The sequence below is a fragment of the Nerophis lumbriciformis genome, linkage group LG01 (genome assembly GCF_033978685.3).
Source record: "Nerophis lumbriciformis linkage group LG01, RoL_Nlum_v2.1, whole genome shotgun sequence".
Classification (NCBI taxonomy): Eukaryota; Metazoa; Chordata; class Actinopteri; order Syngnathiformes; family Syngnathidae; genus Nerophis; species Nerophis lumbriciformis.
In genome coordinates this window covers 2,009,916-2,037,500 of record NC_084548.2, presented here as the reverse complement: position 1 = coordinate 2,037,500, position 27,585 = coordinate 2,009,916, and the positions used below count along the sequence as shown (strand labels likewise).

The 27,585-nt window shown below is 38.1% G+C and overlaps 1 protein-coding gene across 1 annotated transcript in view; it reads right to left on the bottom strand.

Moving 5' to 3' along the window:
- hdac7a (histone deacetylase 7a) overlaps positions 1 to 27,585 on the bottom strand; it is a 257,881-nt gene that overhangs the window by 27,378 nt on the left and 202,918 nt on the right. Inside the window, exons 18-21 of the mRNA XM_072911840.1 lie at positions 26,246 to 26,301; positions 26,072 to 26,159; positions 21,710 to 21,829; positions 21,539 to 21,636 (exon numbers count right to left, since the gene is read on the bottom strand). Of these exons, the coding sequence (XP_072767941.1) occupies positions 21,539 to 21,636; positions 21,710 to 21,829; positions 26,072 to 26,159; positions 26,246 to 26,301 (362 nt within the window). The remainder of the gene's footprint in view (positions 1 to 21,538; positions 21,637 to 21,709; positions 21,830 to 26,071; positions 26,160 to 26,245; positions 26,302 to 27,585) is intronic.

The window sequence follows — 27,585 nt, the reverse complement described above, 5'->3', positions numbered from 1 at the left end:
TATATATATATATAATTAATTTTGGCCAAAGGAGGCGCATTTCAATTTCTTACACACACTTGTTATTTCATATGTTGACCAGAGGGGAAGCACTTCCTTCTTGATGTCTCAAGAAGGGTAGAAATATAAGAACACGCACACACACACACACACACACACACACACACACACACACACACACACACACACACACACACACACACACACACACACACACACACACACACACACACACACACACACACACACACACACACGCACACTCTTATATGTGTGACCTTCTTGAGACCTGAGAAAAATGCCTCCCTCTTTAGGACCAGCCTTTCTAGATATGTAAATATGTGTATTTACAACATTAATAATATATACATACTATGCAAATATAAAAACTCTTCTTGTGAAAAATGAGTTGGAATTTCACAAGAAAAACTTAGTATTGTAATAAAAGTCGTCATTTTACTCGACGTAAGTCAAAATTTGACAGGAAAAACTGAACATTTGTGCAATATTATGATACAAGTTGGAAATTTACTCAATAACAGTCGCAATTTGACAAGAAAAGCTTAAAATGTTGGCAATTTTATGAAAAGAGTCGTAATTTTGCTCGAGAAAAGTCACAATCTTATAAGAAAACTTCGGAATTTTGCCAATTTTATGAAAAGAGTCGTAATTTTACCCGACAAAAGTCACAATTTTATAAGAAAACTTTAAAAAATTCGGACAATGTTATAATAATAATCGGAATTTTACTTGGCAAAATGATGACAAAAGTCATGATTTCACTCAAAAAATGTCACTATTTTACAAGAACAACAAACAAATTGGCAGTATTGTGATAAAGTCTTTATATACATTAAAAAAAAAAAAATATATATATATATATAATTAATTTTGGCCAAAGGAGGCGCATTTCAATTTCTTACACACACTTGTTATTTCATATGTTGACCAGAGGGGAAGCCCTTCCTTCTTGATGTCTCAAGAAGGGTAGAAATATAAGAACACGCACACACACACACTCTTATATGTGTGACCTTCTTGAGACCTGAGAAAAATGCACATATAAAAACTCTTCTTGTGAAAAATGAGTTGGAATTTCACAAGAAAAACTTAGAATTGTGGCAGTATTGTAATAAAAGTTGTCATTTTACTCGACGCAAGTCAAAATTTGACAAGAAAAACAAAACATTTGTGCAATATTATGATAAAAGTTGTAATTTTACTCAATAACAGTCGCAATTTGACAAGAAAAGCTTAAAATGTTGGCAATTCTATGAAAAGAGTCGTAATTTTGCTCGAGAAAAGTCACAATCTTATAAGAAAACTTCGGAATTTTGGTAATTTTATGAAAAGAGTCGTAATTTTACCCGACAAAAGCCACACTTTTATAAGAACATTTTAACATTTTGCCAATGTTATAATAATAATCGGAATTTTACTTAACCAAATTATGACAAAAGTCATAATTTTACTCCAAAAATGTCACTATTTTACAATAAAAAAAAGTAACATAAGTTACATAAAAGTTACATAAAAAACTAATACTTTTACGAGAAAATATTGCAATATTACAGAAACAGAAAGAATATGAGAAATTGTTCCCAATTTGATAAGAAAAAAGTTGACGCATTGTGAGAAAAAGACTGCTTTTTAGTTTTTTAATCTTCATTATTTACTTCAAGTTATGACAGTATGTCTCTATATACATTTTTTTAATACATTTTTTAAATTAATTTTGGCCAAAGGGGGCACATTTCGGTTGTTTACACACACTTGTTATTTCATATGTTGGCCAAAACTGACACAGTCAATTTGAAAAATCCCTCCTCTTAGAGACAACCCTCATTTTGACCAGCAGGGGTGCTAATGAGACATTGTCTATTCGATGCAATGTTATTGGGACCATGATTTATGTCCTCACTTGTTCACACCTCCTCATATGGAAGATACTTTTCCTTCTTCATGTCTCAAGAAGGGTGGAAATACAAGAACACACACACACACACACACACACACACACACACACACACACACACACACACACACACACACACGCACACACATTCCCCCGTAACCACAAGAAGACCAACCATAAAAGCCCCCTAAAGAGAGAGCAACTAGCAGATTTACCCACAGAAAGACGGGGGTGGGCAATTACCAAAGATCAAGCCTTGCAGGGGATGAAGAGTTCTTACAAAAGAATGCTTAAGAAAGAAGGACAACAATGCAGCTCTGAAGTCAACACACAATTTAGTCTGCATGAAAATGTGTTCTTCTGAATGTGCTTCTCGGAAGCAAGGGGTAGGAAAAAAATGCTTTGTTATGAAAAGGGAACCACTCACATCGACGTTTTATCACATAGTTACAGTCACCATTTCATTATTATCAGGGGATTTTTATATATATATATATATAGGTATAGGTATTTTTTACATGTGAATAATATAAATACAGTCTATTATACAGCATTATTCACATGTGAATAACAAATACAGTCTATTATACGGCATTATTCACATGTGAATAATATAAATACAGTCTATTATACAGCATTATTCACATGTGATTAATATAAATACAGTATATTATACAGCATTATTCACATGTGATTAATATAAATACAGTATATTATACAGTATTATTCACATGTGAGTAATATAAATACAGTCTATTATATAGCATTATTCACATGTGAATAATATAAATACAGTCTATTATACAGCATTATTCACATGTGAATAATATAAATACAGTCTATTATACAGCATTATTCACATGTGAATAATATAAATACAGTCTATTATACAGCAATATTTTCATGTGAGTAATATAAATACAGTCTATTATACAGCATTATTCACAAGTGAATAATAAAAATACAGTCTATTATACAGCATTATTCACATGTGAATAATAAAAATACAGTCTATTATACAACATGATTCACATGTGAGTAATATAAATACAGTCTATTATACAGCATTATTCACATGTGAGTAATATAAATACAGTCTATTGTACAGCATTATTCACATGTGAATAATATAAATACAGTCTATTATACAGCATTATTCACATGTGAATAATATAAATACAGTCTAATATACAGCATTATTCACATGTGAGTAATATAAATAGTCTATTATACAGCATTATTTACATGTGAGTAACATAAATACAGTCTATTATACAGCAATATTTTCATGTGAGTAATATAAATACAGTCTATTATACAGCATTATTCACATGTGAGTAATATAAATACAGTCATTTATACAGCATTATTCACATGTGAGTAATATAAATACAGTCTATTATACAGCATTATTCACATGTGAGTAATATAAATACAGTCTATTATACAGCATTATTCACATGTGAGTAATATAAATACAGTCTATTATACTGGTATATTATGGATAAAAAGGACCCGAATTGGACAATAGTGCAGTCTAAAACACAATATTTGTCATTATAAACAAGTATCAAATAAGTATGGTTGCATATTACAGCAATCGTCACTCACACGTCAACCAATAAAAATTTGGCGGGGGAGGGTCTAGGCAGAAGTGCATTGTGGGTCATGGGTTGCTAACTGCTATATGCTAAATGCTACTGCCGTAGCTATTAAGATGGGTCATTTCTACATTGGCAGTAACTTATAAAAACTAAACAAAAATGGCACCGAAAAGGAAATTATATACTGCAGGTTACAAGCCGGACGTAGTGAAATATGCAGCAAAGAACGGCAATCGAGCAGCAGAAAGAAAGGACATACCAGAGGCAACACGGAGGAAGAAGATTTCATGGGATTTAGCGATTAGAAGTGACAGATTGTTTGGTAAACGTATAGCATGTTCTATATGTTATAGTTATTTGAATGACTCTTACCATAATATGTTACGTTAACATACCAGGCACTAGGGCTGCCAATCTTTGGGTGTCCCACGATTCGATTCAATATCGATTCTCGGGGTCACGATTCGATTCAAAATCGATTTTTTTCCAATTCAACGCGATTCTCGATTCAAAAAGGATATTTTCCCGATTCAAAAGGATTGTCTATTCATTCAATACATAGGATTTCAGCAGGATCTACCCCAGTCTGCTGACATGCAAGCAGAGTAAAAAGCTTTTATAATTGTAAAGGACAATGTTTTATCAACTGATTGCAATAATGTACATTTGTTTGAACTATTAAATGAACCAAAAACATGACTTATTTTATCTTTGTGAAAATATTGGACACAGTGTGTTGTCAAGCTTATGAGATGCGATGCAAGTGTAAGCCACTGCGACACTATTGTTCTTTTTTTATGTATTTTTATAAATGTCTAATGATAATGTCAATGAGGGATTTTTAATCACTGCTATGTTGAAATTGTAACTAATATTGATACTGTTGTTGATAATATTCATTTTTGTTTCACTACTTTTGTTTGTTCTGTGTGGTGTTTGTGTCTCCTCTCAATTGCTCTGTTTATTGCACTTCTGAGTGTTGCTGGCTCGGCTTTGCTTTTGGAATTGGATTGCATTGTTATGGTATTGATGTGTATTGTATTGTTGGTTTTATTAATTAAAAATAAATAAGAATTAAAAAAAAAAAAAAAAATAATAATAAAAAAAAGTAAATCGATTTTTAAAAATTGAGAATCGATACTGAATCGTACAACGTGAGAATGGCAATTTGAATTTGAATCGATTTATTCCCACACCCCTGCCAGGCACCTTCTCAGTTGGTTATTTATGCCTCATATAACGTACACTTATTCAGCCTGTTGTTCACTATTCTGTATTTATTAGGGCCCGCATGGCCCATTGCATAAGGACTCCCAAAGGGAGTCCTTATGCAATGGGACATAAGGACCTATTGAATTTGTAAGGTTTTATTATTATTATTCTTCCGCAACTTTGCGCTGTAATTTGACCCCTTTAACATACTTCAAAACTCACCAAATTTTACACACACATCAGTAATATACGGCAAAACTTTTTAGCAAAAAACCAAACCTCAAAACTCAAATTTTCGCTCTAGCGCCCCCTAGAAAAAAACAAAACTAGACTGCCTGTAACTCCCACTAGGAAGGTCGGAGAGACATGAAACAAAAGCATCTATGTAGGTCTGACTTAGACCTACTTTTCATAATTGTATATCCTCGCGCAAAAATCAACAGGAAGTTGGCAATTCCCCCTTCAAGACAAAAAAAGTACTAAAAACAGTCAATTTTGTCTCTTTGAGCTGTATTTTCACCCTCTTAACATGCTCCAAAACTCACCAAAGTGAACACACACATCAGGACTGGCAAAAATTGCGATCTAATAAAAAAACCTAACCCCAAATCTCAAAATTGCGCTCTAACGCACAAAAAACTGCTCCTCGGAAGAAAAAAATGACAAAACTGCCTGTAACTCCCACTGGGAAGGTCGGAGAGACATGAAACAAAAACCTCTATGTAGGTCTCACTTAGACCTACATTTCATAGATTGACAACTCCCAGCAAAAATCAACAGGAAGTTTGCAATTTCCCCTTCAAAACAAATTTTTTTTATAAACCGGTCACTTCTCTTCAAACATTATCTCCTCTGAGCGCGTTTGTCATTTCAGCTTCAAACTAACACAGGAGATTGAACCCTTCCAAATAAAAGTTATCGAAATAATTTTTCTAACTGCTCCGGTTTTGATTTTATGAGCCTTCAAAGAACCGCTGCGCAGATGCTGCTGCGCTGCTGTTTTCTCAAGATGGCTGCTTAAAAGCAGGAAGCACCAGCGTGCCCACACAATGCAGACAAGGTAGGTACACTAGACAAAAGTATTGGGACACTTCGGACTAAAAGTAGACAAAAGTATTGGGACACTTATAACTACCACTGGACAAAAGTATTGGGACACTTAGGCCGAAAACTGGACAAAAGTATTGGGACACTTGGGACTACAACTTGACAAAAGTATTGGGACACTTAGGACTACAACTGGCCAAAAGTATTGGGACACTTGGGACTAAAACTGGACAAAAGTATTGGGACACTTAGGACTAGCACCTGCCAAATACGCGGGCCCGACCAACGCTGCTTGCAGCTTTAATTTTAAATTGCCTTTCAAATGTCTATTCTTGCTGTTGGCTTTTATCTAATAATTTCCCCCAAAAATACGACTTATACTCCAGTGCGACTTATATATGTTTTTTCCCTTCTTTATTATGCATTTTCGACCGGTGCGACTTATACTCCGGAGCGACTTATACTCCGAAAAATACGGTACAAGACTTGCAGAAAACAAAACAGATAAGAGATTTGCAGAAAACAAAACAGATAAGAGATTTGCATTAAAAATAAATAAAAATAAAATAAAAATAAAAATAAAAAAACAAAAAAGTAAATCCATTTTTAAAAATTGAGAATCGATACTGAATCGTACAACGTGAGAATGGCGATTTGAATTCGAATCGATTTTTTACCACACACCTGCCAGGCACGTTTATTTATTTTAAATTGCCTTTCAAATGTCTATTCTTGGTATTGGCTTTTATCTAATACATTTCCCCCCAAAATGCGACTTATATATGTTTTTTCCCTTCTTTATTATGCATTTTCGACCGGTGCGACTTATACTCCGGAGCGACTTATACTCCGAAAAATACGGTACAAGACTTGCAGAAAAGAAAACAGATAAGAGATTTGCAGAAAACAAAACAGATAAGAGATTTGCATTAAAAATAAATTAAAATACAATAAAAATAAAAATAAAAAAACAAAAAAGTAAATCGATTTTTAAAAATTGAGAATCGATACTGAATCGTACAACGTGAGAATGGCGATTTGAATTCGAATCGATTTTTTACCACACACACCTGCCAGGCACGTTTATTTATTTTAAATTGCCTTTCAAATGTCTATTCTTGGTATTGGTTTTATCTAATACATTTCCCCCCAAAATGTGACTTATATATGTTTTTTCCCTTCTTTATTATGCATTTTCGACCGGTGCGCCTTATACTCCGGAGCGACTTATACTCCGAAAAATACGGTACAAGACTTGCAGAAAAGAAAACAGATAAGAGATTTGCAGAAAACAAAACAGATAAGAGATTTGCATTAAAAATAAATAAAAATACAATAAAAATAAAAACAAAAAAACAAAAAAGTAAATCGATTTTTGAAAATTGAGAATCGATACTGAATCGTACAACGTGAGAATGGCGATTTGAATTCGAATCGATTTTTTTTACCACACACCTGCCAGGCACGTTTATTTATTTTAAATTGCCTTTCAAATGTCTATTCTTGGTATTGGCTTTTATCTAATACATTTCCCCCCAAAATGCGACTTATATATGTTTTTTCCCTTCTTTATTATGCATTTTCGACCGGTGCGACTTATACTCCGGAGCGACTTATACTCCGAAAAATACGGTACAAGACTTGCAGAAAAGAAAACAGATAAGAGATTTGCAGAAAACAAAACAGATAAGAGATTTGCATTAAAAATAAATTAAAATAAAATAAAAATAAAAATAAAAAAACAAAAAAGTAAATCGATTTTTAAAAATTGAGAATCGATACTGAATCGTACAACGTGAGAATGGCGATTTGAATTTGAATCGATTTTTTACCACACACCTGCCAGGCACCTTCTCAGTTGGTTATTTATGCCTCATATAACGTACACTTATTCAGCCTGTTGTTCACTATTCTGTATTTATTAGGGCCCGCATGGCCCATTGCATAAGGACTCCCAAAGGGAGTCCTTATGCAATGGGACATAAGGACCTATTGAATTTGTAAGGTTTTATTATTATTATTCTTCCGCAACTTTGCGCTGTAATTTGACCCCTTTAACATACTTCAAAACTCACCAAATTTTACACACACATCAGTAATATACGGCAAAACTTTTTAGCAAAAAACCAAACCTCAAAACTCAAAATTGCGCTCTAGCGCCCCCTAGAAAAAAACAAAACTAGACTGCCTGTAACTCCCACTAGGAAGGTCGGAGAGACATGAAACAAAAACCTCTATGTAGGTCTGACTTACACCTAGTTTTCATAATTGTATATCCTCGGGCAAAAATCAACAGGAAGTTGGCAATTCCCCCTTCAAGACAAAAAAGTACTAAAAACAGTCAATTTTGTCTCTTTGAGCTGTATTTTCACCCTCTTAACATGCTCCAAAACTCACCAAACTGAACACACACATCAGGACTGGCAAAAATTGCGATCTAATAAAAAAACCTAACCCCAAATCTCAAAATTGCGCTCTAACGCACAAAAAACTGCTCCTCGGAAGAAAAAAAATGACAAAACTGCCTGTAACTCCCACTGGGAAGGTCGGAGAGACATGAAACAAAAACCTCTATGTAGGTCTCACTTAGACCTACATTTCATAGATTGACAACCCCCAGCAAAAATCAACAGAAAGTTTGCAATTTCCCCTTCAAAACAAATTTTTTTTATAAACCGGTCACTTCTCTTCAAACATTATCTCCTCTGAGCGCGTTTGTCGTTTCAGCTTCAAACTAACACAGGAGAGAGATTGAACCCTTCCAAAGAAAAGTTATCGAAATAATTTTTCTAACTGCTCCGGTTTTGATTTTATGAGCCTTCAAAGAACCGCTGCGCTGCTGTTTTCTCAAGATGGCTGCTTAAAAGCAGGAAGCACCAACGTGCCCACACAATGCAGACAAGGTAGGTACACTAGACAAAAGTCTTGGGACACTTCGGACTAAAAGTAGACAAAAGTATTGGGACACTTATAACTACCACTGGACAAAAGTATTGGGACACTTAGGCCGAAAACTGGACAAAAGTATTGGGACACTTGGGGCTACAACTTGACAAAAGTATTGGGACACTTAGGACTACAACTGGCCAAAAGTATTGGGACACTTGGGACTAAAACTGGACAAAAGTATTGGGACACTTAGGACTAGCACCTGCCAAATACGCGGGCCCGACCAACGCTGCTTGCAGCTTTAATTTTAAATTGCCTTTCAAATGTCTATTCTTGGTGTTGGCTTTTATCTAATAATTTCCCCCAAAAATGCGACTCATACTCCAGTGCGACTTATATATGTTTTTTCCCTTCTTTATTATGCGTTTTCGGCCGGTGCGACTTATACTCCGGAGCGACTTATACTCCGAAAAATACGGTACAAGACTTGCAGAAAACAAAACAGATAAGAGATTTGCAGAAAACAAAACAGATAAGAGATTTGCATTAAAAATAAATAAAAATAAAATAAAAATAAAAATAAAAAAACAAAAAAGTAAATAGATTTTTAAAAATTGAGAATCGATACTGAATCGTACAACGTGAGAATGGCGATTTGAATTGGAATCGATTTTTTTACCACACACCTGCCAGGCACGTTTATTTATTTTAAATTGCCTTTCAAATGTCTATTCTTGGTATTGGCTTTTATCAAATACATTTCCCCCCAAAATGCGACTTATATATGTTTTTCCCCTTCTTTATTATGCGTTTTCGGCCGGTGCGACTTATACTCCGGAGCGACTTATACTCCGAAAAATACGGTACAAGACTTGCAGAAAACAAAACAGATAAGAGATTTGCAGAAAACAAAACAGATAAGAGATTTGCATTAAAAATAAATTAAAATAAAATAAAAATAAAAATAAAAAAACAAAAAAGTAAATCGATTTTTAAAAATTGAGAATCGATACTGAATCGTACAACGTGAGAATGGCGATTTGAATTCGAATCGATTTTTTACCACACACACCTGCCAGGCACGTTTATTTATTTTAAATTGCCTTTCAAATGTCTATTCTTGGTATTGGTTTTATCTAATACATTTCCCCCCAAAATGTGACTTATATATGTTTTTTCCCTTCTTTATTATGCATTTTCGACCGGTGCGCCTTATACTCCGGAGCGACTTATACTCCGAAAAATACGGTACAAGACTTGCAGAAAAGAAAACAGATAAGAGATTTGCAGAAAACAAAACAGATAAGAGATTTGCATTAAAAATAAATAAAAATACAATAAAAATAAAAACAAAAAAACAAAAAAGTAAATCGATTTTTGAAAATTGAGAATCGATACTGAATCGTACAACGTGAGAATGGCGATTTGAATTCGAATCGATTTTTTTTACCACACACCTGCCAGGCACGTTTATTTATTTTAAATTGCCTTTCAAATGTCTATTCTTGGTATTGGCTTTTATCTAATAAATTTCCCCCCAAAATGCGACTTATATATGTTTTTTCCCTTCTTTATTATGCGTTTTCGGCCGGTGCGACTTATACTCCGGAGCGACTTATACTCCGAAAAATACGGTACAAGACTTGCAGAAAACAAAACAGATAAGAGATTTGCAGAAAACAAAACAGATAAGAGATTTGCATTAAAAATAAATAAAAATACAATTAAAATAAAAATAAAAAAACAAAAAAGTAAATCGATTTTTAAAAATTGAGAATCGATACTGAATCGTACAACGTGAGAATGGCGATTTGAATTCGAATCGATTTTTTACCACACACCTGCCAGGCACGTTTATTTATTTTAAATTGCCTTTCAAATGTCTATTCTTGGTATTGGCTTTTATCTAATACATTTCCCCCCAAAATGCGACTTATATATGTTTTTCCCCTTCTTGATTATGCATTTTCGACCGGTGCGCCTTATACTCCGGAGCGACTTATACTCCGAAAAATACGGTACAAGACTTGCAGAAAACAAAACAGATAAGAGATTTGCATTAAAAATAAATAAAAATAAAATAAAAATAAAAATAAAAAAACAAAAAAGTAAATCGATTTTAAAAAATTGAGAATCGATACTGAATCGTACAACGTGAGAATGGCAATTTGAATTTGAATCGATTTATTCCCACACACCTGCCAGGCACCTTCTCAGTTGGTTATTTATGCCTCATATAACGTACACTTATTCAGCCTGTTGTTCACTATTCTGTATTTATTAGGGCCCGCATGGCCCATTGCATAAGGACTCCCAAAGGGAGTCCTTATGCAATGGGACATAAGGACCTATTGAATTTGTAAGGTTTTATTATTATTATTCTTCCGCAACTTTGCGCTGTAATTTGACCCCTTTAACATACTTCAAAACTCACCAAATTTTACACACACATCAGTAATATACGGCAAAACTTTTTATCAAAAAACCAAACCTCAAAACTCAAAATTGCGCTCTAGCGCCCCCTAGAAAAAAACAAAACTAGACTGCCTGTAACTCCCACTAGGAAGGTCGGAGAGACATGAAACAAAAACCTCTATGTAGGTTTGACTTAGACCTAGTTTTCATAATTGTATATCCTCGGGCAAAAATCAACAGGAAGTTGGCAATTCCCCCTTCAAGACAAAAAAGTATTAAAAACAGTCAATTTTGTCTCTTTGAGCTGTATTTTCACCCTCTTAACATGCTCCAAAACTCACCAAAGTGAACACACACATCAGGACTGGCAAAAATTGCGATCTAATAAAAAAACCTAACCCCAAATCTCAAAATTGCGCTCTAACGCACAAAAAAACTGCTCCTCGGAAGAAAAAAATGACAAAACTGCCTGTAACTCCCACTGGGAAGGTCGGAGAGACATGAAACAAAAACCTCTATGTAGGTCTCACTTAGACCTACATTTCATAGATTGACAACCCCCAGCAAAAATCAACAGGAAGTTTGCAATTTCCCCTTCAAAACAAAATTTTTTTTATAAACCGGTCACTTCTCTTCAAACATTATCTCCTCTGAGCGCGTTTGTCGTTTCAGCTTCAAACTAACACAGGAGAGAGATTGAACCCTTCCAAATAAAAGTTATCGAAATAATTTTTCTAACTGCTCCGGTTTTGATTTTATGAGCCTTCAAAGAACCGCTGCGCAGATGCTGCTGCGCTGCTGTTTTCTCAAGATGGCTGCTCAAAAGCAGGAAGCACCAACGTGCCCACACAATGCAGACAAGGTAGGTACACTAGACAAAAGTATTGGGACACTTCAGACTAAAAGTAGACAAAAGTATTGGGACACTTATAACTACCACTGGACAAAAGTATTGGGACACTTAGGCCGAAAACTGGACAAAAGTATTGGGACACTTGGGACTACAACTTGACAAAAGTATTGGGACACTTGGGACTACAACTGGCCAAAAGTATTGGGACACTTGGGACTAAAACTGGACAAAAGTATTGGGACACTTAGGACTAGCACCTGCCAAATACGCGGGCCCGACCAACGCTGCTTGCAGCTTTAATTTTAAATTGCCTTAAAAATGTCTATTCTTGGTATTGGCTTTTATCTAATAAATTTCCCCCCAAAATGCGACTTATACTCCAGTGCGACTTATATATGTTTTTTCCCTTCTTTACTATGCATTTTCGACCGGTGCGCCTTATACTCCGGAGCGACTTATACTCCGAAAAATACAGTACAAGACTTGCAGAGAACAAAACAGATAAGAGATTTGCATTCATTTTCCCATCCCTGCAAAGCACCAGTGTAAAAAAGGTATTACTGAATAACTGAATGATTTTAGTAAGAACACGAGCACAAAAGTGGAATAAGGTACAATGGCCTGGTGTATTACTGCTTTAACGACAGGAAGTGACAAGAATAATTGCTGAATACTTATTGCACTTTGTAGACGAGACCCCGCTATTTCCAATAATGTCTGCAAGATTAGCACCCTAACCCCTTTTCCAGTGAGTTTGTGCTTGCCAGTTTTCCTCTGGGGGCCCGGGCGCATCCACACAAGCAGAAAGCCTTCCACTTGAAACTTTATTGCCGCCAACCACCCGCAAATGGCCATTAGCCAGCCGGCGTGCAGGAAGTAACGGTCCACGAGATGCGGGGGCCGTTTACTGCCAAAAACGTATTTGGGGGGCGGGGGTGTGTGTGCCAGACGCTTGTTGTGCAAATGACAGAGAAGATCAATTACGTACGTCAGAGCATTGTGAAACTCAGTTGAGATCCTCTGGCTCAGTAATGATAAATACGTGTTTTATAAGGATAAAGTGCTGTAACTTATTTGTCATTTGACCCATTTGTGTGGAACAAAATGTCCATTGGATTCTCTAAGGATTAACAAACAATATTTTATTCTACTATTATATAATGTTACTATTAATCATGTTGGCAATCGCACAACTTGATGGCTCTAATGTTCCACACACACACACACACACACACACACACACACACACACAAATCACCACTTTACAGAAACCAGCAGATGGCGCTATTCTATCAGGCTAACCACGTTTTCTGCCTAAAAAGTAAGTAAGTACATGTTATATAGTACAAGTTATATATACATGTTATATATGAAAGTAAGTAAGTACATGTTATATATAGAGCACTTCTCTCAGACACAATTATATCACTACAAATAAATAGCAGCATATAGCATTATGTAACAACAGAGACATTGCAAATAAAATAATAATAATTAGACTTGGACTTCCTTTTTATTGTCATTCAAATTTGAACTTTTCAGTACAGATAAGAACAACATTTTGTTACGTTAGCTCATGGTAGTGCAGGATAAAAAAAAAGCAATAAGGTGCATATAAATAAATAAATAAATAGGTTACTGCACAGATAAATATATTGCACTTTTCCATATGCATCCACGTTTATGGATGTGTGTTATATTGTCTTTTTTATTCCAGCGAGTTAACCCATTTTGGGGGGAGTTGAGGGGATAATTAAAAATCATCAATATACAGTACAGGCCAAAAGTTTGGACCACATCTACCAACCGAGCTATACCGTCTTATATATATATATATATATATATATATATATATATATATATATATATATATATATATATATATATATATATATATATATATATATATATATATATATATATATATATATATATCAGTGACGTGCGGTCACTAGAGGCAGGTGAGGCGGGGCCTCACCTGCCATCATGGAAAGAAAAAAAATGTAAAAATAAAAAAAATTAATTAAATTGTTATATGTATCCAGTGATTATACTATAAAGTTATTTTCCATTTAACTTCACCAGTTTTACATTATTTTTATTCAAAATCGCTGAATTTTCACATTTGCCGTTCAAATACTGAGAAGAGACGGTGCGGTGATCAGCAGCCATTTGAGGCACGTCACTCAGTGCCTCAACATGGATTGCGGACTCGGCTAACTGCTGGCCTGCTGTGCAGTGAGACCGTATTGCTATATGAATTATATGATACATTTCCATAGTTTAGTTAGCTGAGGTATATAATGTACAGTGTATTTTGTCAACAACTGTATGTGTGTAACGTATTTCTTGTGCTGAGCGATCATAAAACTGCTGCGAAGACTCACTGTGTGAGGCTAGCGTAACCCCGCCTCCTGGTGGCGGTTATTGCACCTCCGCGCAGACTGCACCCCCCGACGGGAGCGCCATACCAACCCAAAGCCCACACCCAAACCCTCCACGTGCAAGACCGAATCCACCCAAAAAAAGTCACTTAACAAGAAGCCAAAAAGTGCAAAAACAACATTGCTCGCGCCGGAGGAGCCGTGAACGACTGCAGGGACACAACATTAGGTACACCTGCAGACTGCAGCACGGATTTCATATTTCATTCATTCACAACTCCTCCAACACCAACACCACTGTTCCCGCACTTATAAGTAAAGGTAAGACCATAATAACATTTTTTTTATTTAATGTGCTTTTTTGTGTGCTACAGTTTGTATGTGTAAAGTTAAAGTTAAGTTAAAGTAGCAATGATTGTCACACACACACTAGGTGTAATGAAATTTGTCCTCTGCATTTGACCCATCCCCTTGATCACCCCCTGGGAGGTGAGGGGAGCAGTGGGCAGCAGTGGCGCCGCGCCCTGGAATAATTGTTGGTGATTTAACCCCCAATTCCAAGCCTTGATGCTGAGTGCCAAGCAGGGAAGAATGCTGGTATGAGCTTTTAAACATAACCCGTTAACTGCTGCCAATCAAATGGTGAATAAGATACTCTTTAGGGTTCATATGTTTGTAAATCTGACTGTGATGAAGTCAGTGCCTCACCAGCCATCAACCTCACCGCACGTCACTGGGTTATATATGTGTGTGTGTGTATATATATATATATATATAAAAAATAATCCCACGTTAATTAAAATGCAAAGTAAAGCCTATTTAATAGAAATATTATTTGTTACAACATTACGCCCCCCCCCCCCCTCCCTTCCCGTATCATGACTCTTTTTGGACGTCACCACATCAAAAAATCAACACAAGATGTCAAAACGGCCAAAACTGTCAGGTGCCCAAGGAAGAAAAAAGAGAAAAGAAGAGGAGTAGAAACGAGAAAAGACAGAGGTAGCAGGTAGGTAACGTTAGCCTACATGAAATTATTTGTCTGTTACAGAATGTGATAGTAACCTGGCTTGTTAGCATTAAGCTAATGTTACATGATTCGGCAATTGCTAATCAATAAATAGCTAGTTCTGTTTTAACGTCGGGTTAATATTGTGGAGGGGGCTACATTGTTATGGAAAATAATAATGTAATGTTAGGTAATTACTGTACTCCCACCTTACATTCCTCAGGTATTATCTTTTAAGCAGGTGTTTTTGTTTACATTGTTATTGCCTTCTGGTTAGCTAATGTTTGCCCTGCAGGTAATAGTCACTTGTCCACCCCTTTATATATTAGGTATAGTTGTAAGTAAAAAAAAAAAGGTCAAAGATAAAGCTATTCGGTTTCTTGTGAGAGGGGGGGGGGGGGGGGGGGGGGGGGGCGCCACCTAAAATCTTGCCTAGGGCGCCAGATTGGTTAGGGCCGGGCCTGCATTTAAGGCTGAATCGGTTACGTAAATATGTCGACGCCGTTTTTGTGCGTCGACGCGTCGCATATTTACGTCACACTACTGTCATGGCGGAGCGCAAAGCAGACGATGCGAGCGAGGGGAAAAAAGCACGCCAAAAGTCGTCAAAAGTGTGGGAGTATTTCAATAAACGGCCTAATAATGTTGTTGTATGCACACTGTGTCGAGCGGAAATGGCCTATCATAGCAGCACAACGGCTATGAACGAACATTTGAAAAGAAAACACCCGACAGCGTTCTTGCCTTCACCATCAACTAGTCAATCGTCCGCGTGAGTATACGTTGTCATCATTACACAAAAACATGAATGTGTCATTTGTATCTGCGTTGTAAATTCATAAACTAAAGCACCGTTTCGCTCTGAGAGGAGCGTTTGGCGTGCCTGTTCAGTGTTTACAAAGACGCGCTCCTCTTTAACGCTGTGGAGAGGCGGCGCCGGCGAGCGAGCGGCGAGGCGGGGCGCGCCGGGAGCGACGCCGCAATCGTGCCCAGGTGCGCGATCCGCGCACCTGTGCACGATCATCCAATCGCCTCTCGCTGAAGAAAAGGGGAGCAGCAGAGAGAGAGGGAAGAGAGACTGGAAGGAGCCAAAGTGAAGCTGACGTGGAGCGAGAGAGGAGGAGAGCCAGAGACAGAGGACGACAAGCGAGCGAGGAAGAGGAACCGAAAAGCGAGGAACGAAAGAGAAAAGAGTTGGAAGAGAAAAGACTTTGTGTAAAATTAAAAGATTGTAAACCTGGCAAAGCCGTCTGGCGTTCAGTCTGTCGGTCCTGAAAGAACCCCACGGCACAAGACGTGTCACAAACGCTAACGTTAATTAGTTGTGCAAATACCTTTTACAACATTAACAGTTACATATACTATGTACAAACCAACAATTAACTTTCACTTTAATCATACTATCATTGTTGTGTTATTAAGCAAAATAAGCAATACTTTTACTTTTGTTGAAATGTTTACATTGTTACAGATTATTTTCGTTTTGCACTTTTTTGTATTGGATGTTTATCTTTATTTTTGCACATTTTAAAGCAAAATAAGTAATACTTTTACTTTTGAAATGCTTATACTATTGCAGAATATTAAGATTTGCACTGGATGTTTACTTTTATATTTGCACATTAAAAAGCAAATAAGCTACTTTTAATTTTGTTAAATGTTAAAAGTTTTAAATGTTTACATTGTTACAGAATATTTTGTCATGTTGTTGTCAATGTTGACTGAGTGGCCATACTTTTTTTTTTTTTGTAAATAAAAGCCATGCCTTTTGAAAAAACTGGCCTACATTTATTTTTTCCCTCTTCATTTTAAATTTAAAAAAATAATCGATAAAAGGAAAAATAATCTATAGATTAATCGAAAAAAATAATCTATAGATTACCGTATTTTCCGCACTATTAGCCGCACCTAAAAACCACAAATTTACTCAAAAGCTGACAGTGCGCCTTATAACCCGGTGCGCTTTATATATGGATTAATATTGAGATTCATTTTCATAAAGTTTCGGTCTCGCAACTACGGTAAACAGCCGCCATCTTTTTTCCCCGTAGAAGAGGAAGTGCTTCTTCTTCTACGCAAGCAACCGCCAAGGTAAGCACCCGCCCCCATAGAACAGGAAGCGCTTCTTCTTCTACTGTAAGCAACCACCCGCCCGCGTAGAAGAAGAAGAAGCGCGGATATTACGTTTCATTTCCTTTGTGTGTTTACATCTGTAAAGACCACAAAATGGCGACAGGTTTCCGGTTCATGAAAAGACGCAATCTCTCCATCCGCACACGGACTACTATTTCACAGCAACTGCCTAAAGACTTTCAAGAAAAGCTGGCTACTTTCCGTGCATATTGTAAAAACAAGATAGCTGAAAAAAAGATCCGGCCAGAGAACATTATCAACATGGACGAGGTTCCACTGACTTTTGATATTCCTGTGAACCGCACTGTGGATACAACGGGAGCACGTACGGTGAATATTCGCACCACAGGGAATGAGAAGTCATCCTTCACTGTGGTTCTAGCTTGCCATGCTAATGGCCAGAAACTTCCACCCATGGTGATATTCAAAAGGAAGACCTTGCCAAAAGAGACCTTTCCAGCCGGCGTCATCATAAAAGCTAACTCGAAGGGATGGATGGATGAAGAAAAGATGAGCGAGTGGTTAAGGTAAGTTTACGCGAAGAGGCCGGGTGGCTTTTTTCACGCAGCTCCGTCCATGTTGATATACGACTCCATGCGCGCCCACATCACGCTGGTTTTTAATATATTATTAAAGTTTGACTGACCTATCTGACTGTTTTTTTGACATTCCCTTTAGCGCAGTTAGATGCGGCTTATAACACGGGGCGGCTTATAGGTGGACAAAGTTTTGAAATATGCCGTTCATTGAAGGCGCGGCTTATAACCCAGGGCGGCTTATGGTGCGGAAAATACGGTAACCGATTAATCGAAAAAATAATCTATAGATTAATCGATAGAAAAATAATCGTTAGCTGCAGCCCTAGTCTCATTCAATAGATAGTTCGGTGTTTGAACCTGACAACCTTCAAAGTTCCTAATGACATCTCTGAGTGGGAGCATGTTGAGGGTAAAAAGGATAGGCCCCAAAATTGAACCCTGGGGCACCCCGCATGACAGCCACAGAGAAAGATCAATCTGCCAAATATGATTTCAAGCATTAGAATGTTGTCCCTGAAACGCCCACCCAGTCCCTCAGCCGGTCTACAAGGATTTGGATGATCACCGGCGTCAAAGGCAGCGCTGAGATGGAGCAGAACCAATTATCGCACAATTACCAGCATCAATGATGTCATTGGAGGCCACGAGAAGACGAGCGCACTGAAGTGCATCAAAGGTATTGTGTTGAGACTCGGGCTGCCAGGTAGTAGCTGGGCGTGCTGCACTATAACAGCGGTGAGCATTTTACCCAGCAAATATAATAAATGTAGCTTGAGGACTTTATTGCTCTTTTATCCTGCACTACTATGAGCTAATGCAACGCAATTTCGTTTTGTATTTGTACTGCAAAGTTCAAATTTGAATGACAAATAAAAGGAAGTCTGAGTCTTATAAAAAGAATCCCTCCTATTGGTGTAAAGAAGTTGTTCTCAATGATTGTCTGTCATGCCCCCCCTTAGGGGCCAGACATTTGTTCACGGCCCTCTAACTGAAATAATCCAGCATTCAGCGGACAAACCCAAGACCTTTCTACGCTTTGTTGTATTTCCTGTTCATTCATTCCGGTTATCATCATGTTTTGTTTTCCTTCTTTTTGGTCTTACCTCCTTTTTTCTTCTCAATCCTGTCATAAACTCCTACATCTCTATTCCCTCTACAGCAGAAGTTCCTAATCTTTTTGACATTGGGGCCCAACTTTTCCACTAAATAGGTGCCCCAAACCCCATTCAAATATTAACAGTGAATTAGTCATCTTAATCTGGATTTTGATAGTTTTCAATAATTATATCTACCCCATACTTGCCAACCTTGACACCTCCGATTTCGGGAGGAGGGGGGTGGGGGGTGGGTGCGGGGGGCGTGGTTGGGGGCATGGTTAAGAGGGGAGGAGTATATTTACAGCTAGAATTCACCAAGTCAAGTATTTCATATATATATATATATATATATATATATATATATATATATATATATATATATATATATATATATATATATCCCCGCGACCCCGAAGGGAATAAGCGGTAGAAAATGGATGGATGGATGGATGGATGGATATATATATATATATATATATATATATACCGGTATATATATATATATATATATATATATATATATAAAAGAAATAATTGACTTTCAGTGAATTCTAGCTATATATATATATATATATATATATATATATATATATATATATATATATATATATATATATATATATATATATATAGTAGTAGTCTTGTGATTTTTTTTCCCACACATACATATATATATATATATATATATATATATATATATATATAGCTAGAATTCACTGAAAGTCAATTATTTCTTTTATATATATATATATATATATATATATATATATATATATATATATATATATATATATATATATATATATATATATACCGGTATATGTATATATATATATATATATATATATATATATATATATATATATATATATATATAATATATATATATATATATATATATATATATATATGTATGTGTGGGAAAAAAAATCACAAGACTACTTCATCTCTACAGGCCTGTTTCATGAGGGGTTCCCTCAATCATCAGGAGATTTTCCTGATGATTGAGGGAACCCCTCATGAAACAGGCCTGTAGAGATGAAGTAGTCTTGTGATTTTTTTTCCCACACATACATGTATTGCGCTCTACTACGGTATCGAGCACTATTTTTTGGACAACCTTATTAAGACATATATATATATATATATATATATATATATATATATATATATATATATATATATATATATATATATATATATATATATATATATATATATATATATATATATTTTATTTTTATTTATAAGAAATATATATATATTTATATTTATAAGAAATAATTGACTTTCAGTGAATTCTAGCTATATATATATATATATATATATATATATATATATATATATATATAAAAGAAATAATTGACTTTCAGTGAATTCTAGCTATATATATGTATATGTATATATATATATATATATATATATATATATATATATATATAAAAGAAATACTTGAATTTCAGTGTTCATTTATTTACACATATACACACACATAACACTCATCTACTCATTGTTGAGTTAAGGGTTGAATTGTCCATCCTTGTTCTATTCTCTGTCACTATTTTTCTAACCATGCTGAACACCCTCTCTGATGATGCATTGCTGTGTGGCACGCACAAAAGTACTTTCATCAAATGCACTAGATGGCAGTATTGTCCCGTTTAAGAGTGTCACAACATTGCTGTTTACGGCAGACGAACTGCTTTACGGTAGACAAAAACGTGACTGCTGTTGTTGTGTGTTGTTGCCACGCTGGGAGGACGTTAATGAAACTGCCTAACAATAAACCCACATAAGAAACCAAGAACTCGCCCTCCATCATTCTACAGTTATAACGTGATTGGGCAGGTATGCTGGTTATATTGTGGGTTAGCGGACTCAGGTCCTCATGGACCTGAGTCCGCCTGAATTTCGGGAGAAAATTTGTCCCGGGAGGTTTTCGGGAGAGGCGCTGAATTTCGGGAGTCTCCCGGAAAATCCGGGAGGGTTGGCAAGTATGGGTGTGGTTGAAAAAAAAACTGTTTCTCACCTCCCTGACGGTCTTTTTTTCCCTTCACACTAAGCTCGCTGCAGCCAGCGTCATCTCACAAGACCCTCGGGTGCCGTGAATGTCAATCAAGTGACATCATAGTGAAGATTGATGATCGCTCATTTTTAGGACTATTTTTTCAACGCCTGGTTGGCGATCGACTGACACACCCTCCGCAATCGACCGCTAGCTCGCGATCGACGTAATGGGCACCCCTGGGCTAGAGTATACAAATGAGTTTTAAGATGGAACTTAAATGCTTCCACTGAGGTAGCATCTCTAACTGTTGCTGCTAGAACATTCCATAGTACTGGAGCCCCAATAGAAAACGCTCTATAGCCCGCAGACTTTTTTTGGGGCTCATACAGTTCCGTACAGAGCGTCAATGTTGAATTGTGTTGCGGTGTCCTACCTGAACGCTGCAAGGTACTCCGCGTCCCCCATGGGAGGCTCCAATCCTCCCGTCCACGCCACGTTCACGTTGAAGCCCTCCCCGGCGCCTGACCCCACCTGAAACCCCGCACCCCCCAAAAAATTGAGTCCGAGTCTATTGCATGTGTGCAGACGTGCGGCCGCGCTCTACCTCAGCCGGTGAGCCGCTGCCAGGAAAGAAGTTGCCGTGGTCGTAGCGGTGAAGCGACAGGTAGAGGACGCTGGGGTCGTTGTAGAAAACCTCCTGGGTGCCGTTACCGTGGTGAACATCCTGGTGACAAGACCACAACAACAATAAACAGATTGTTTAATTCCTTGTAGTGGCTCTGCATTTTCCTGTTGGAAAGTGTAAACGTGGTGAATGAGAGTAGGTTCACTCTTGTGTAACGTTCATATTGTTGTTACTCAGCCAGCGTTTGTGGGTCTGATGGACCCGTTGCATTTTGTGGCTTTTAATGCCTCACAATCAAACCCTTTTATGTTCAAATACTGAACAGATGTTTACCTTATCCCAATAAACATCTGTTCAGTATTTGAACATAAAAATGTTTGATTGTGAGGCATTAAAAGCCACAAAATGCAAGGGGTCCATCAGACCCACAAACGCTGGCTGAGTAACAACAATATGAAGGTTCTCTGCCAGTTTCTGCATCCCACAGGGATTCTTCTTTTGTGTTTCTGCACCTGCGCTTCCCACACCAGGTTGCAACATTGTTTGTCAACACTGTCTGCTCTCATTTTCTCGCACATTTGACCCTCTGATGTTCTGTGTGCCTACTAGAGATGCGCGGATAGGCAATTATTTCATCCGCAACCGCATCAGAAAGTCGTCAGCCATCCGCCATCCACCCGAACTAACATTTGATCAGAACCGCACCCGCCCGTTGTTATATATCTAATATCGACGATGCAAGGCATTAGTGAGGTTATAAAGCTTTTGCCTGTTAAAGAAAGGAGACTGATCCAATGCAGCACAGACATTCGCGTGCCACGCCGTCACGACCCAGACGCACACCAGTGCGCAATCATATGGGAGCCGCGCTGAGCGCACCTCCAAGCGCGTCTCGCTGCCGGCGACGGCCGGGTATGGGCCCGACGCTCCAGCGCCATCCATTTTCAGGGCTAGTTGATTCGGCAGGTGGGTTGTTACACACTCCTTAGCGGGTTCCGACTTCCATGGCCACCGTCCTGCTGTCTATATCAACCAGGGTGAGCCCCACCCCTTTCGTGAGCGCACTGCGCGCGGAGTGACCCCTGTTACGAGCCCCCGGCCACGAGGGTGGCGGGCAGGTAAGCTGCTTACCTGCTGCGCGTGACGCCGGCCGCGGCGAAGGCGGACGAGGCGGGGTGTCGGTGCGGTGGGCGCGGTGGTGACCCTGGACGTGCGTCGGGCCCTTCTCGCGGATCGCCTCAGCTACGGCTCCCGGTGGGGCCCTCTCGGGGGAAGGGGCCTCGGTCCCCGACCCCGGCGAGGCGTCCCTTCTCCGCTCAGTAAAAGTGTCCATCTCTTTTTCTTTTTTTTCTTCTGTTGTGGCATATGCTGCAGGTGCCTGCTCGTTTTTCGTATGTGGGTAACAACATTTAACTATGTATATATATTTCCCAATTGGTTTAACTGCCACCCGCCTGAATCTATTTAAAATCTAATTTTTTTTTATTTCAACCGCCCGACCCGACCCGACCCGCGGATAAAATCTAATTTTTTTTCATTTCATCCGCCCGATCCGCGGATAATCCGCGGACTCCGCGGTTGTGCCCGCAAACCGCGCATCTCTAGTACCTACACTCTGTTCTCCTCCTGTCTAAGCCTGCTGTGTGTGTGTGCTTGTGTGTGTGCGTGTGTGTTCTGGCAATGCTTACTTAATGGGGACATCGCTCTGTTTACACCAGGGGTCGGCAACCCAAAATGTTGAAAGAGCCATATTGGACCAAAAATACAAAAACAAATCTGTCTGGAGCCGCAAAAAACTAAAAGCCATATTACATACAGATAGTGTGTCATGAGATATAAATTGAATTAAGAGGACTTAAAGGAAACTAAATGAGCTCAAATATAGCTACAAATGAGGCATAATGATGCAATATGTACATATAGCTAGCCTAAATAGCATGTTAGCATCGATTAGCTTGCAGTCATGCGGTGACCAAATATGTCTGATTAGCACTCCACACAAGTCAATAACATCAACAAAACTCACCTTTCATGCACAACGTTAAAGGTTTGGTGGACAAAATGAGACAGAAAAAGAAGTGGCATAAAACACGTCCTAGAAGGTCGGAGAAAGTTATACATGTAAACAAACTACGGTGAGTTCAAGGACCGCCGAAATTAGTAGGACAAAACGGCGCTGGCCAAATACTCGAATCAGTGAAGCATGTTTAATACAAACAGTGTGCTTTGTAACAATTAGGGAGGTTTGTGTCATGTTGGCCCTCTTACAGAAACCATATTAAAACAAAAAATATATTTTTTTCCCCTCATCTTTTTCCATATTTTATACATTTTTGAAAAAGCTCCAGAGAGCCACTAGGGCGGCGCTAAAGAGCCGCATAGAGCCGCGGGTTGCCGACCCCTGGTTTCCACAGTCACCTTTAGGGGACCTAAAAAAAACAGGCAACCTTTCTAAATGATAGTCAGATCCATTGAGATGCCTAAGTGATGTTTTTTTTTTTTTTTTTTTAAGTGATTTTTAAGCTTTAGCCCATAAAACATGTTTACTGGTTAGTTTGAGTGTGAGACATTTGCACAGCAGCCCCCTCATCGGTACTGCACTCGCTGCTCTGCTCACACTTCTTCCGTGTACAGTTAATCACTTCCACCTGGTCCCCATAACAAAGGTAGAAAAGTATGATTAGATTAGATTATGAAGTAAGTATGATAAAGTATGATTCACATTCGGAATGTTCCATCCTTCTATATACCCATCACCCTTGATCACCCCCTGGGAGGTGAGGGGAGCAGTGAGCAGCAGCGGTGGCCGCGCCCGGGAATCATTTTTGGTGATTTAACCCCCAATTCCAAACCTTGATGCTGAGTGCCAAGCAGGGAGGTAACGGGTCCCATGTTTATAGTCTTTGGTATGAACTCACGACCTACCCATCTCAGGGCGGACACTCTAACCACTAATCCACTGAGCTTACATGGCCTTTCCTTTTAACAACACTCAGTAAAGGTTTGGGAACTGAGGAGACACATTTTTGAAGCTTCTCAGGTGGAATTCTTTCCCATTCTTGCTTGATGTACAGCTTAAGTTGTTCAACAGTCCGGGGGTCTCCGTTGTGCTATTTTAGGCTTCACACATTTCCAATGGGAGACAGGTCTGGACTACAGGCAGGCCAGTCTAGTACCCGCACTCTTTTACTATGAAGCCACGTTGATGTAACACGTGGCTTGGCAATGTCTTGCTGAAATAAGCAGGGGCGTCCATGCTTGGATGGCAATATATGTTGCTCCAAAACCTGTATGTACCTTTCAGCATTAATGACACCTTCACAGATGTGTAAGTTACCCATGTCTTGGGCACTAATACACCCCCATACCATCACACATGCTGGCTTTTCCACTTTGCGCCTATAACAATCCGGATGGTTCTTTTCCTCTTTGGTCCGGAGGACACGATGTCCACAGTTTCCAAAAACAATTTGAAATGTGGACTCGTCAGAAAACTTTTCCACTTTGTATCAGTCCATCTTAGATGAGCTCAGGCCCAGCGAAGCCGACGGCGTTTCTGGGTGTTGTTGATAAACGGTTTTCGCCTTGCATAGGAGAGTTTTAACTCGCACTTACAGATGTGGCGACCAACTGTAGTTACTGACAGTGGGTTTCTGAAGTGTTCCTGAGCCCATGTGGTGATATCCTTTACACACTGATGTCGCTTGTTGATGCAGTACAGCCTGAGGGACGTGCAATGATTTCTCCAGATTCTCTGAGCCCTTTGATGATATTACGGAGCGTAGATGGTGAAATCCCTAAATTCCTTGCAATAGCTGGTTGAAAAAGGGTTTTCTTAAACTGTTCAACAATTTGCTCAGGCATTTGTTGACAAAGTGGTGACCCTCGCCCCATCCTTGTTTGTGAATGACTGAGCATTTCATGGAATCTACTTTTATACCCAATCATGGCACCCACCCGTTCCCAATTAGCCTGTTCACCTGTGGGATGTTCCAAATAAGTGTTTGATGAGCATTCCTCAACTTTATCAGTATTTATTGCCACCTTTCCCAACTTCTGTTTATGAGTTTGAACATCAAATATATTGTCTTTGTAGCATATTTAACTGATTATAAGTTGAAAATGATTTGCAAATCATTGTATTCCGTTTATATTTACATCTAACACAATTTCCCAACTCATATGGAAACGGGGTTTGCATGTTCTTCACAGAAAATGAGCCAAAGTCAGTGAGTCTCAGTTTGAAAAATTAATTAATTGTATCATTTTTCTTTGAATAAAAAAATGAAAACGGGTCCCGCAGACCCGAACACCCCACAAAGGTGGCGAAGCGCTTCTTACCCAATCCACAATGAGGATTTTGCTGACGCTGAGCTTCTGCTGGAGCTGTTTGGCAGCGATGGCCACAGAGTTAAAGTAGCAGAAGCCCCTGAGGAGACAAGAGTTAGTTTTTAGTCAGTTAAAATCAGGAAAACAACACTGCGGTATGTTGTTTTGACTCATGTCAACACTTACATTGGGTTGGAAGGGTCAGCATGGTGCCCTGGTGGTCTGACCACAGCAAAGCCGTTCTGTTTGGGAAAATGAGACAATCACTCACTTTGTAATTATCACTCTCTTCTGTATATTAAAGAAAAGTCATGCACAGGTCAATTACTACCGCCTGGAAAATCATTATACTGTCATTATCCTGCTGCAACTATTTAACCTCTTAAGGCCCAAGCTGTTTGTTTACATGCTTTTTTGTATCTCTCTTTGCTATTTGGGCTTATTGGACCCTAATTAGAATAAAAACTAAGACTCATCTTTTGATATGATGTACTTAGTCCATAAGTACACAAACGTGTACTTCATGTTAAGTGACATGCTAATTCTCATTTTTACACTTTTTTTCTTCCAAATTCCATTGTATGTTATACTCTTCTGACACCACCAGATGGCAGTATAAGTCATACTTGCCAACCTTGAGACCTCTGATTTCGGGAGGTGGGGGGTGGGGGGCGTGGTTGGGGGTGTGGTTAAGAGGGGAGGAGTATATTTACAGCTAGAATTCACCAACTCGAGTATTTCATATATATATATATATATATATATATATATATATATATATATATATATATATATATATATATATATATATATTGTACTTTCAAGTATAACAATGAGTAGATGAGTGTTATGTGTGTATATATGTGTAAATAAATGAACACTGAAATTCAAGTATTTATTTTATTTATGTATATATAAATAAATATATATATAGCTAGAATTCACTGAAAGTCAAGTATTTCATACATATATATATATATATATATATATATATATATATATATATGTGTATGTGTGGGAAAAAATCACAAGACTATTTCATCTCTACAGGCCTGTTTCATGAGGGGGGGTACCCTCAATCATCAGGAGATTTTAATGGGAGCATTCGCATACCATGGTTTATATAGGGCACAGAGTGGGTGGGTACAGGCTGGCCTAGGGGCGTGGTGATTGGCTCATGTGTTACCTAGGAGGTGTTTCCGTCTATGGCGGCATGCTGTTACAATTTCGCTGCGCTTGTTGAGGGATGACAGGTCTGGACGGTAAATAATAAACAGTTTCTCTTTCAAGCATAGGTTGCATCTTTTATTACCACTATTGTAAGGTGTGCTGGATGCAAGAATTTGCCATGTTATTGAATATTCAACATTATTGTCTTTGAGGTCCCAAATGTGTTTGCTGAGTTCTGTGGTATTTCGCAGGTTTTTGTTCCTGAAAGAAGCCTTGTGATTGTTCCATCTGGTTTTGAATTCTCCCTCGGTTAATCCTACATATGTGTCGGATGTGTTAATGTCCTTGCGTATTAC